The sequence below is a fragment of the Chiloscyllium punctatum genome, chromosome 6 (assembly GCF_047496795.1).
Source record: "Chiloscyllium punctatum isolate Juve2018m chromosome 6, sChiPun1.3, whole genome shotgun sequence".
In the NCBI taxonomy this organism is placed as follows: Eukaryota; Metazoa; Chordata; class Chondrichthyes; order Orectolobiformes; family Hemiscylliidae; genus Chiloscyllium; species Chiloscyllium punctatum.
In genome coordinates, this window is record NC_092744.1 from 34,644,316 (window position 1) to 34,657,798 (window position 13,483).

Below are 13,483 nucleotides of genomic sequence, written 5' to 3' on the forward strand. Positions count from 1 at the left end.
GGAAAGAGTTTAAAAAAAAGTTGCAGTTTCCAGATAATTTTCTTTTTGATCATTTGAGTTTAAAAAGTGTTTCCTGAAAAAATGCTGAATCTGCCTATTTCAGGAAACAGCTTAAAATCTACATATCAGTTGTAGTACTACCTCCACACATTCTGCAGCAATTCATAAAAGTGGCTCACCAGTACCACTTTGTACCAAATAAGAGTTGGGCAATGTGGCATCTGCCTACCACGGAAGTGTTCTTTTTTTAAAGTGTGACCTGGAATAGTAAGTTCACAGCGTTGAACTTCTATTAATTAACCCTTAACAAGACAGTGACTTTATGTATCTTTTGGTATTTTTTTTGCCTGTATAAGCATTTGTGATTTCAGTTATCGTGTGAGTTTTTGAAATAGCTGTTAGGTAACAAACACATCATAGCAAGATATTTTGACAAGGTTCCACATGGTAGACTGATGACTAAAGTTAGATCACATGCTATTTATTCAGGGAGAGCTTGCCAATTAAGACCATAAGACATAGGAGTGGAAGTAAGGCCATTCGGCCCATCGAGTCCACTCCGCCATTCAATCACGGCTGATGGGCATTTCAACTCCACTTACCCGCATTCTCCCCATAGCCCTTAATTCCTTGTGACATCAAGAATTTATCAATCTCTGCCTTGAAGACATTTAGCGTCCCGGCCTCCACTGCACTCTGCGGCAATGAATTCAACAGGCCCACCACTCTCTGGCTGAAGAAATGTCTCCGCGTTTCTGTTCTGAATTTACCCCCTCTAATTCTAAGGCTGTGTCCAAGGGTCTTAGATATAAAATTGGTTTGAGATTAGGTGGAGGGTTGTTTTTTGGACTAGAGGCCTGTGACCAATGGTATTCCACACAGATCGATGCTGGATCCACCTGGTGTTGTCAATTATTTAACGATTTTGTTGAGAATTTAGGAGGCATGTTTAGTAAGTTTGTGGATGACATCAAAAGTTTGGTATAGTGGATGGTGAAGAAGGTTATCTAAGATTACAAAGGGATCTTGATCAATTGAGCTGAGGAGTGGTAGATGGAGTTTATTTTGGATAAATGCAAAGTATTGGATTTTTGTAAAATAAATAAATTCAGGACTTATACGGCTAATGGTAGAGACCTGGGTGGTCTTACCTAAGACTAGGTTCAGGTACGTAGTTCTTGGAAACTTGCGTCACAGGCAGACATGGTGGTTCAGAAGGAGTTTAGCACACTTTCGTTGCTCCGACCATTGAGAATAGGACTGGTACATCATGTTGAGATTGTACGGGACTTTGGTGAAGTCACTTTTGGAGTCCTGTATCCACTTCTGCTCACCCTAAATTGGAAGGATATTATTAAATTTGAGAAGGTTTAGAACAGATTTATCAGGACGTTGCTGGGATTGGAGGGTTTGATTTATAAGGAGAGGCTAGATAAGCTGTGACTTTTGTTTTTTTTGCTCTAGTGTAGGAGATTGAGGGGTGACCATAAAGAGGTTTATAGAATTATGAGGGGCATAGGTCAAGTGAATAGCAACAATCTTTTCTCTAGGGTAGGGAAGTTCAAGCTAGGGGGTATATTTTTAAGGTGAGAGGTGCAAGTTTTAAAAGGGACCTGAGAGACAATATTTTCACACACAGCGTGGTTTATATGTGGAATGAACTGCCAGAGGAAGTGGTAGAGGCAGGTGCAGTTACAGCATTCAAAACATGGGCAGGTATACGAATAGGCAAGGTTTAGAGGGATATGGGCCAAACTCAGGCAAATGGGATGAGTTTAGTTTGGGAAACATGTTAGCAAAGACAGGTTTGACTGAAGGAAAATCGAAAGAACTGTGGATGCAGTCAATCAAAAATAAAACCAGGAATTGCTGAAAAAGCTCAGTAGGTCTGGCAGCATCTGTGGGTCGAGATCAGAGTTAATATTTCGGGTCCAGTGACCCTACCTCAGAACTGAAGTGCGAGGGAAATATTGCTTAATATGCAGAAGGTAGGATGGGGCGGGGGCGGGCTAAGGAGTAAATGACAGGTAGATATGGAGCCCAAAGAGAGGAAAACACAGGTGGACAGACAAATGAATGGATAACAATCTGGCTAGGAGAATGAATAGCTATTAATGGGGAGTGTTAGTGGCTAACAATGAATTGTGTGTAATAGCAGGCTATGTGATAACAAGGCCTAGTATGTCAAGGTTGGGATAAGGTCATGGGAGAGCCAAGCCCTAAAGATGTTGAATTTGATATTGAGTCCAGAGGACTGCACTGTCTCCAAGCAGAAAGTAAGATGCTGTTCTTCCAGCTTGCGCTGAGCTTCTCTGGAGCACTTCAGCAAGCCAGAGACAGATATTGGTCAGGGAACGAGATGCTGCGTTGAAGTGGCAGGTAACTGAAAGTTTGATCTTTTTTGAAGACAGGGAACACAGGTGTTAAGCTAAGTGGTCACAGTCTATGCTTTGTTTCCCCAATACAGAGGAAACCACGTTTTGAGCAGTGACTGTAGTAGACTAGATTGTTTTAAATGCAGCTAAAGTGCTGCTTCACCTCGAAGGTGTGTTTGGGCTATAGGGTATTGCGAGGAGGAAATAAATGTTTGTAGTGGAAGGTACTGTGGGGGAATGCTGGGAGTGAAGAAAGAGTGGGCCAGTCCTTGCAGCAGGCTGACAAGGAAGGGGAGGGGAATATGTGTCTGATGGTAGCATCTCGCTAGAGGTGGCGGGAATGGTGGCTTGAACATGAGAATGGAGAATTAATAATTAAAAGGAAATGGCTGATGAAATGAACAAATATTTTGCTCTGTCTTCACTACAGACGATAGAAAAAAATTGCAATAACAGTTATAAATGGGGAACTGAAAAGAGTAGAGGAAATTGGTAAAATTGCAGTTACCAGGGAAGCAGTACTGACGAAACTCATGGAGCTGTCAGCTGACAAGTCCCAAAGGTCTGACAGTATTTATTCTGGGCTCTCAAAAAGGTAGCAAATGTTATAGCGGATGCATTGGAATTAATTTGTTCGATTTTCAAAAGGTTTTATCAGACTGGGACTGGAAAATAGAAAAGATAGCTCTTCTCCTCGGAAAGGGAAGGAGGCAGGGTACCATTGGCCAATGAGTTATCGAGGGAAAGGTGTTGGAATCGTTCATGGTGATTATAATTGGGCACTTTGAAAAATTTAATGTCATGGGGAAAAGTTTGTTTTTTGAAAGAGTAATCATGTTTAACAAATTCATTAGAACTTTGAAAGAGTAGCTTACACGGTCGAGAAGGAAGACGTCACTGTATTACATGTGCATTTCCAGAAGGCATTTGATAAGGTACCACTTAAGATTTATTGTGCAAGAGTAAAGGGGTGAAATATTAGTATGAATAAAAGATTGGCTGGCCTGCAAGCCTAAAACAGTGTGTTCATAAATTGGTCTTTGTTTTTGATTGGCAGGGTGTGATGAGTAGAATCTTGCAGGGTTTTGTGCTTGAACCTCAACTTTTAAAAAATTGTATCAGCCACTTAATAAGGGGATCCAAGACATGGTAATAAATATGCAGATATCACAAAGAAAAGCAGAACGTGAAAATGATTTGAATAAAGGCATAGAAAGTCACATATTCAAATTTGTTGATGATGCAAAGTTGGGCAGTATTGTATACTGTGTGGATGACAGCATAAAATTACAAAGGGATATTGATTGACTAAGTGAATGGGCAAAACTGTGGCAGGTGGAGTTCAGTGTAAGCAAGTGTCAGGTTATCCATTTTGTTGTCGACCAGGCCAGACCCCCTCAAAACATTTCAAGAAAGTAGCCGGGACCCTAATTTTGCTAGTCGTCTTTTGAGCAGGTGTACAGTGGATATTTCAGGAATGATGCAGCTGGCTCAACCACTTTGTTTTTAAACAAAACAGAATTTATTTACAAGATTACCATTACCAAGATTTTACTAAACACAAATAAAAGAGAACAGAATACAGAATAACCTATCTGAAAACCCAACAGATTATACCAACTTAATTAACTCCCTTGGCAAAATAGATTAGATTAGATTTCCTACAGTGTGGAAACAGGTCCTTCGGCCCAACAAGTCCACACCGACCCTCTGAAGAGCAACCCACCCAGACCCATTCCCCTACATTTACCCCTGACTAATGCACCTAACACCATGGGCAATTTAGTATAGCCAATTCACCTAACTGGGGCATCTTGGACAATTGTGAGTAGACCTGGGCATACCACCTTAGGAAGGTTATATTGGTCTTGGAAGGAATACAATGTAGTTTATAAGAATGATATTTGGACTTCAGAGGTTAAGATATTAGGAGAGATTATGCAAGCAATCTCAAGTACAAATGGGTGGCACGATGGCTCAGTGATTAGCACTGCTGTCTCACAGTGCCAGGGACCCAGGTTCAATTCCTGCCTCGGGTGACTGTCTGTGTGGAGTTAGCACGTTCTCCATGTGTCTGCATGGGTTTCCACCAGGTGCTCCGGTTTCCTCCCACAAACCAAAGATGTGAATTAAATTCAGGTGAATTGGCCATGCTGAATGCCCATAAATGCATGCATTAGTCAGGGGTTAATGTAGGGAAATGTGTTGAGGTGGGTTACTGTTTGGTCATTGTGGACTCGTTGGGCCAAATGGCCTGTTTCCACACTAGGTAATCTAATCTATTGAAAAAAAATTAGACCTGTTTTCTTTAAAATTTAGAAGGGGTGATCAAATTGAAGTATCAAATATGTAAACGGGAAAAACAAGTTTTGATAAAGATAAACTTATTTCCACTTGTTGGGAATCCTAGAACGAGGGAGCATAGCCTAAGAATTAGGTCAGACTAATCAAAAGAGATGTAAGTAAGCACTTCTATGAACAAAAAAGGTGGTAGATTTTTGGAATTCTTTGCCACAAATAATACTGGATGCTAGATCAATTTATTAGTTTTAAACACAAGATTGCTTAACAAAGCATTATCTAAGATATTAAGGGATATGGGCCAAATCAGGTATATGGAGTTAGGCCTCAGATCAGTTACAATCTTATTTAATCGCAGAGCAAACTTTAGACAAATGGTCTACAACTTATCATAATTTGTGTATGTATATCATTTTCCTGTCGATGTCATTTGTAGTTTGTATGCTTAACAGTATTTCAAAGCACGATAATGAGTAGTTGTGTTTGTGTTGGCCGAATTAAATGCACATCATTTTCTGTTTCTCCATGTGCGCTTAACTGTAGACATGGGAAACTAATATAGTTGAGAACAGAAATTAAGGGAAAAACAATCTACACGTTGTTAGTTTTGTTTATAGCTGAACTTTGAAACTAGAATGAAACTAATGAAGGAGAAAGAAAGTTTAAATTTAAAAAGATTTTTCAGTCGTTAACCAGCTGATATTTCTGGTGATCAGTTTTGAATTCTTTCTCTAGTGAAGCTATGGAGACAGAAGAGAAATTGGGAAACTCTCCAGTAGCGTCCATGAAAACAACAGAATTGGTAAGACAGTAAATAGAACCATTATATTTTTCTACCACTTCCACTACCTCTTCCTGTTGTGGGATCTTGCTCTGCCACATGATTCTAGCAAGGAGGATAACTGTCTGAGGTCTCCTGCATTGCCAATTTACAACAGGCTACTAAGTGATCTACAATAGCTAAAGGAACCAGTGGCATTTTTGTTTATATTCCTTGTCTGAAAGAAAAATACTTGGTGTTTCGAGATCATTTCACCATTGTTCCAAAGACACTCTTAAAATTAGTTTCTCTTGTATTTTTCAGTGAGACGTGCTTGTTTTGTTTTTAAGGAAGCACTGGGATGAAAGGTGATTATTGTACTAATTCTTCCCCTGAGACTAAAACCAGTAATCGTAGAATCCGTACAGTGTGGAAACAGGCCCTTTGGCACAACAAGTCCACATCGATCACCAAAGAGTATCCCACCCAAACCCATTCCCATATCCCATTACTCTATATTTACCCTTAACTAACACATCCCTGAACACTATGGCAATTTAGCCACCTAACCTGCGCATTTTTGGATTATGGGTGGAAATCTGTGCACCCGGAGGAAACCCATGCAGACATGGGGAGAATGTGCAAACTCCACAGAGTCATCTGAGGCTGGAATCGAACCCAGGTCTCTGCTGTGAGGCAGCTGTGCGAACCACTGAGCTACCGTGCCACCCATTGTGTTGGAAATTCTTTTGGTCCTTGTCTGTGCCTGCATTCTCTTTCAGAAGTGCCTCATTTACAGCTTTTTGCAATGAAGGCATTCAGATTTGTTGAAGGAAATACTAAGAGGAATGTTGTTGAGATGAAAAGGTTAAAGTCCTGAAGGACAAGAGTCATCTTGTTTATGTCGTGTAATATTGCTGTGGCTTTAAGAGAGATATTATGCCCTTTTTTAAAAGAGAGATTTAAGAACAGAGGTGAAGAGCTGTCTATTCAAAGCCAATAAAGTAAACAGCTTGAGAGTCCTTGGGGGTTTTAGTCACCTCATACCCCCTAGATACTTCCTCCGATAGTGATGCAAATACCTCAAGAGCTCAACCTACCAATTTTATTTGAATCAGAATTCACTGACCAGTTCATTTGTATCACCATTTTCTGAAATAAAATGAAAAAGGCTTCTACACCCTTCTCCTCAAACTTTGGTAATGCTTGGATACATTTAAACAGATCCCAACCAGGCTTTTGGCTATAATGGGTTTGTTCTTCAACACTGTCCGCATCACTACTCCTACCTCCTCCTCCTCATTTCTGTCTTCATCTCTGCCATTTTAAGTCTATTTTTCTCTTTCATTGCCAACTTCTGAAGTTCAAAAACTCACTTTCTCCTCTCCCCTCTCTTTTTCCTTTTCTTCTGCGAGGGCTATTCTGTTATTTTTCCTTTGGCTTTTAATCATAATTCAAACTGTTACATTTGTTTTTCTTTACTTTTGTAATGTTGGGGCTGTTATTCCTTTCTCCTCTTGCCATTGCCTCTAATTCAAGCTGTTTCATTTGCAATTCAGTTTTAGCCATTTCTAATGTCTGTGATTGCGTTCTTGGCAATTGTAAATGCTGAGCTATTGCTGCAATTATCTCCCCTTTCCCTACAGACACAGGCAACTCCATCTTAAGCTTGCTATACAATATACAAGTCCTTGTATTGTTACTGGTATTCCATTGTAGGAATACAGTGAAAAGCTTTTACAATATCTGACTTAAGGCAACATCTTAGTTACAAGTATCTGGGTACAACTCTTGGATACAGCAGAGTAATCAAAGTAGTTGCATTACTTAGAGTTAAAAATAGGGCAACATTAAAGGGTTGACATGACAGTAAGGTAGAAAATTTCAAATAGACATTATAATGTAGCAGCTCAACTCAAGGCGACTGCATGTGGTCATGCCAGACTCCAGTCCAACAGCTGTCCCCACTTCACTCCAAGCCCCAGGCCACTCCATACCAGCATTTAGCTGCTCTGAGGTAAGTGCCAAGGATGCCTCACTAATGCCAGTCTCAGTCTGGGTCACTGCCTGCACGATGCTCTGGGTTTGTTGATCATACTGTTTTGGGGCTTGAAGCTCACACAGTATACCAGGGCTTGCTGCCTTTGCACTGTTCCAGAACTTGCTGCTTTGGCGACTTGCTGCTGCACTTTTAGTGGGGAGGGGTGAGAAGAATAATTATGTGAGAAAATAAAGGAAAAAGAGTAGGTGGAGCATAGGAATTCTGACAGGAGCATCCTACCGCTGCTGCCATCTTGCTTACTAATTCCAAACATTTTGCCTTGCTTACTTTCTGTAAACTGCCCAAAGTGACTTCTCCCACACCTGGGAAATTCTTATCAACTGAAAGAGCAATTATTCTGCAAGTCCTTGTTTGAACCAACCAAATACACCCCCTGAGGAAGAAAACACCAAACTCAGTGTGTTTGAGTCCAATAATCCTAAACCCAATGTGGAATTAGAGATTTTAGTCCCAGCAAGAACCCCAATTTTTTTTATGGACTAGACCCAAATCCCCTTCAAATATATCAAGGAGATAGCCTAGACCCTAACGTATATTGTATTTAAAAGCAAGTGTAAGGTGCTGCATTCCAGATGTACTTTGGTTAGTTAAACTACTAGGCTTTCAACAAGTATTGGTATAACTTTAACTCTATTGGAAAAGTTTACAGAATAATAGATTTTTTAAGTACTAAGAAACAACTGTTTCAATATAGTAACATACCATAAACACACTCATGTTAAAGGCAAATTTGCTATAATAGATTGTCTCACATGCGATGTTTCTCCAGTCCAGAGAAAATGCACCAAGAGAAAATTATGGTAGCGAAAGAGGGGTGTGGCAGCTTCATAACCAACTTCAAAACCCCAACAATTACTGAAAAATCCTGGATCTGTGGGAGCCTGACTCCACCTATTTATGCTGGTTCTATTGTTTCAACTTCTAAAAGAAAAGTACCCAAAGGTCTCACAAGCTGTTTACTTTATTGGCTTTGAATCGATAGTTTGATACCTTTTGTCTTTTAACTTTTCTTGAAAAAGAAACCAGAACAAAATGCATCTCTTAAAGCCATCGTATCACCACACGAATAAAATGAACAACTAATGTGGTTTAACATACGTTCTGTTGTGCATACATATTTAGTATGTACTTGACTGAGTGTAGAACAATAACGATACTTTGATCTTACCAAGTGTTTGTTTGGTTTGGATTTAGACAATGTGAAGAAAAGTTTACAAACAGTGAAATTAGCTACTTCAACTCCAAGAAGTGCTTTTGTTATTTTAGCTTACCCTATTATAGAATAGAGCCAGTCAATTTTCATGAAACACAATTATAAGAGCGACTGCCATCACTAAATCCAGGAAGATGGCCAACTTGAAACAGTTGAGTTCCGTTTGCTTTTTTACCTATGTAAACTCAAGAGGGCAATGAATTTTGAACTGAAAAATGTTTGGACAATTATGGGCACAGACCAATATGCTATGGCCTTTCTTCTAGAAGAGTTTTACTTTGTTTCCCAGTTTTGGAAGTCCCCAATAAAAACTTCCTATTTTACCAGTGGATTACTACTTTAAATCAATTTGTGTGCTAGTCTGATTGGAGTTTAAGGAGAAAATGTTGATAATGGGGTATTTAACTTTTTTGTTAACTTCGAATTCTAGGAAACTAGGAAAAAATCTTGTTCTCATAAGATCTTGTACTTTGTAAGTGCAAATTATGGTAGTTACCTCATTATTCATGAGTATATTGTCATTTTAGAAACAAGATCATGGTTCAACCAAGTCTTTTTTTTTAATGGAGCTAAAATGATATTTGAACTTTCCCACCTGCCCTCATTTTGTATCCAATTGAGGAAATATTTTAGGGCAGGGATATTTTAGTATGTGTGATAGTGTTTTGGTAAGGAGCATGGGGTGTGGAATGAGTTAATAAAAAAGATGGAGCTTTTATGTGACACTGACTCTGAAAATCTGTCATTTTCAACTCCAAAACTTACTTTGTAAAAGAAATTTGTATTTTCAGTAATTTTTTTCTTTATTATACATAGTTGGTAAATGTGTCAAATCCTGTAGATGGTAGAAAAATTATGTAATTTTAAAAGTCTCAAGTGTATTGATGGAGGATTATAATTTATTTTTCAGTCTTCAGAGTCCAAAGCCTTGCAGGATCAAAACACAAAAATGATAAAAATACTTAGTGGTGAAATGTCTATTGAACTACACTTACAGTTTTTAATACGAAACAATAACACAGATCTTATGATATTAAAGAACACAAAGGTAAGGGCCTGCATTTAACTCATTTTAGAATTTTAGTCATCATATATGTAATGTAACTTATCACAATTAATCCATTTTTGTAGGATGCTGTCAGAAATTCAGTTTGTCATACAGCGACTGTGATTGCCAATTCTTTCATGCATTGTGGAACAACAAGTGACCAGTTTCTCAGGTAAATGAAAGCACAGTATTAATTTATTTGAGTAGGTGAGATTAAACAAAAATGGTTTTATATGGACTAATGGCAATTCATCTGAACTAAATCCTCTCCACAGATGATCGTATCGCAATATTCTTAATGCATTGTCGATACAGCAAGAGAAATATACTAGATTTTTAGAAAACTGGCATGTGATTGTAATTTTGCTTTGGAAGGTACCATGATGAGCATTCAACAGGTTGTCAATTGCAGATTGTGAAAATCAGCTCAAATAAAAAGTATTCCATGTTTGTTTGTCCTTCGTGTTTTGATTTTGATAACTGCATTGTCACTGTGGGAACTTGTGAGGTCAGAGGTCTTAGTCTTTACACTATGAAACCAAAAGCTACTACAGATGATGGAAATCTTTTTTTAAAAGCACCCAAAATTCTAGTGATACTCAGCAGGCCTGGCAGCATCTGTGGAGAGAAAACAGCAAACATGTCAAATCTGTTACTTTCTCATTGGAATGTTTTTGAAAAGAATTGACTTAAAATACTGTGAATGCCAATAGCTAAGAGTTTACCAAGTGAATAATTGAGCCATACAGATTAAAACCAACCCAGATTTGGTACCTCTTCTGCTGAGTTGGCTGGTGATAACTGTACTATTCCAGGAACTGCAGTGAGATTCTCCAACTGTGAATTTTGGAGAAGAAATTACAAAATAATGCATAAGTAATGATAACTGAAGATACATTTTATTAGGGAAGCAGTAGTTTCATGCTTGAATTATTTTGTATTTTAGAGAGAATCTTGAATGGCTGGCAAGAGCCACGAATTGGGCTAAGTTTACAGCAACAGCCAGTCTGGGAGTGATCCATAAGGTAACTAATTGAATTCCAATTTGGGAAGAACAGGAAGTTTAATCTAAAGTGAATGACCCTAATTTTGCTCTGTTAATAGTTAATATTTTAGGTCTATAGCTTTTCATTAGACCTTTTGACTATTTTTTCATTTTATTGAAGTGATTGTGGCTTCAGAAAATGTGGCTTGTCAATGGCCTTGTAAAAAAGAAAATTAATTTCTACTTTTACCAGATCAGTTTTTTATTTGTCTCTTTATACATGTTCTCATGCTTCATTTTGCTTATTTGTCCCTATTTCTTCAAATTCAGTCATTGGTAACAATAACTTATAGTGCTGTTAATGTAATTAAGTGCCTCAGTGGGATTCCACAGAGTACTACGAAACAAAGTATGACAGCGAACCATATAAGGAGATATTAAATTGCAAGCATTTGCACTGATGAAATACAGCAATACCTTACATTGATCCTAAGTTAGCCTATAGTGAGAAAATGAGTGAGCCTATGAATTGTGACATTTAGGGAAATGAGAAATTATTGGATTGAAGCATGTCAGGTGCAGGGCCTTGTCAGGTTGGATACTGAGAGGTGTTTAACAAGGATAGAATATTAAGAACAAACAGGAACAACCTCAGTATGAAGAGACAATGATTTAAGTCTGAAGTTGAAAATAATTTCTTAACTCAGGCTTGTGAGCCTTTGGAAGTGTGCACAGAGATTTGGCACCCCCACCATTGACTAAATTTAGCATCGTAGTCATAGAGCTGTATAGCATGGAAACAAGCCCTTCAGTCCAACTTGTCCATGCCAACAGGTATCTTAAATTAATATAGTCCCATTTGCCAGCATTTGGTCCATATCCCTCTAAACCTTCCTATTCATATCTCCATCCAGATGCCTTTTAAATATTGTAATTGTACCAACCTCCACCACTTTCTGTGGCAGCTCATTCCATACACACACCATTCTCTGCATGAAAATGTTGCCTCTTAGGTCCCTTTAACTCTTTCCCCTTCACCTTAAACCTGAGCCCTCTAATTTTATACTCTGCTGCCCTGGGTAAAAGATCTTAACTATTCACCATATCTATTCCCCTCATGTTTATAAACTTCTACAAAGTCACCCCCTCAGCCTCTGACACTCCAGGAGAATTAGCCCCAGCCTACCCAGCCTCTCCTTATAGCTCAAACCCTCCAACCCTGGCAATATTCTTGTAAATCTTTTCTGAGCCCTTTCAAGTTTCACAGCATCCTTCTTTTAGCAAGGAGACCAGAATTGACACAGTATTCCAGAAGTGATCTCACCAATGTCCTGGACAGCTGCAACATGACCTCCAACTCCTATACCGAATGCACTGACCAATAAAGACAAGCCTGAGCTGATCAGGTTTTGCACACTTGGGGATATGGGATTGTCCCAAGGCAATGAAGTTGAGGCAAAAGATGGAACAATATAAAATTTTCAATGGTGGCTAACTTCAAAGTGGTATTGTGGTCTGCATTTAGTCCTATTTCTTAGTTCCTACAAAGCAGTATATTAAACTGCCAGTAAACATTACAAAGGCCATTTATTCTCTTTTATCCTTCGCTTGTATGTGCTGTCTAAACCATGCCTCGTTAATGTACGTATTAGCCACCTTCATACATCTTTACTACTTATCGAATTACACGTAATCACTGCCCAACATTATTTTGTTTTAACCTGTGTTTTCTGTTACTTATTATTAGAGATGAATTGTTTTGCTAAGAAAGTACTTGTTTGTGATTTGAAAAAAAGTGTGAAGTCTTTTTGATAATTCCGCATCTACATTGATAGCAAATATCATCGTGAATGTTTATTATTATCTGAATGCTTTTGTGAACTGCCTTGGTGCAACTATTAACATGAAAGAAGATACATGTATATCACTGTAGTGCCATACTGATGAATGGAAGATCCATTCCATAACTTGCATGGATGAAAAGTTCTACCCTGCCAACCTTTTAGGCTAATTATTGGTATTCCTCTCCCCCTTTAATCTTCCATTTTCATACCACATGAAGTTTTATGTCAATTTGGAAGAATTTTATGTTTGTGTTTTTCTTTGGGGAAATTGCAGAGATGTTCAAATACCAATTGCGCTGTTGAATTCGATGGATTATCATTTTAATGGAAATTGCCAGCTGCCAAGTGGCAAGTGGTAAATGCTTTACAACATTTTAAGCTACTTTAAATTTTGGCAAGTACTTTGCATTGGGTTAATTTGAATGTTTTAAGCCAAATTGGAAATCACAGTTGTCTGTAAATATATTATCCCTACATTTGGCCAATTTCATTAGGTATTGATTAATGATTCCTTAGTATGTTTGACTAGACCCTACATTACTTTTTCTCTCATAAATTTGTGAAAACAGTATATTATTATAGTATTTTACTCTATCGTCCTCTTGAATGATATTTCTGTCTCTCCTAAAATCAGGCGTACCAAATTCTTGCCTAAAAATGTCCAAATGCTGAAATCTCTCCTTCATAGTTATAACTTCTCATCCTTGGCAATCTGCTTAAGGACTTATATTGAACTTCTTCAATTTTTTTTACGTGCAGCATTTCAACTGTGGCCTAACTAAAGTCTTGTGCAAGTTCAACATGACGTTTTTTACTTTTTACCTTGTTAATACAAAATTGAAGTTTCATTTATCTTTGTCATGGACTTAACCATTTGCGTTATTTTAATTGCCTA

General features: G+C 38.2%; 1 protein-coding gene across 1 annotated transcript in view; it reads left to right on the plus strand.

The window, feature by feature from the left end:
- The window catches only part of psmd1 (proteasome 26S subunit, non-ATPase 1), a 100,004-nt gene that overhangs the window by 11,552 nt on the left and 74,969 nt on the right, over positions 1 to 13,483 (plus strand). The window contains exons 8-11 of the mRNA XM_072572401.1: positions 5,412 to 5,478; positions 9,622 to 9,759; positions 9,843 to 9,931; positions 10,706 to 10,784. Of these exons, the coding sequence (XP_072428502.1) occupies positions 5,412 to 5,478; positions 9,622 to 9,759; positions 9,843 to 9,931; positions 10,706 to 10,784 (373 nt within the window). The remainder of the gene's footprint in view (positions 1 to 5,411; positions 5,479 to 9,621; positions 9,760 to 9,842; positions 9,932 to 10,705; positions 10,785 to 13,483) is intronic.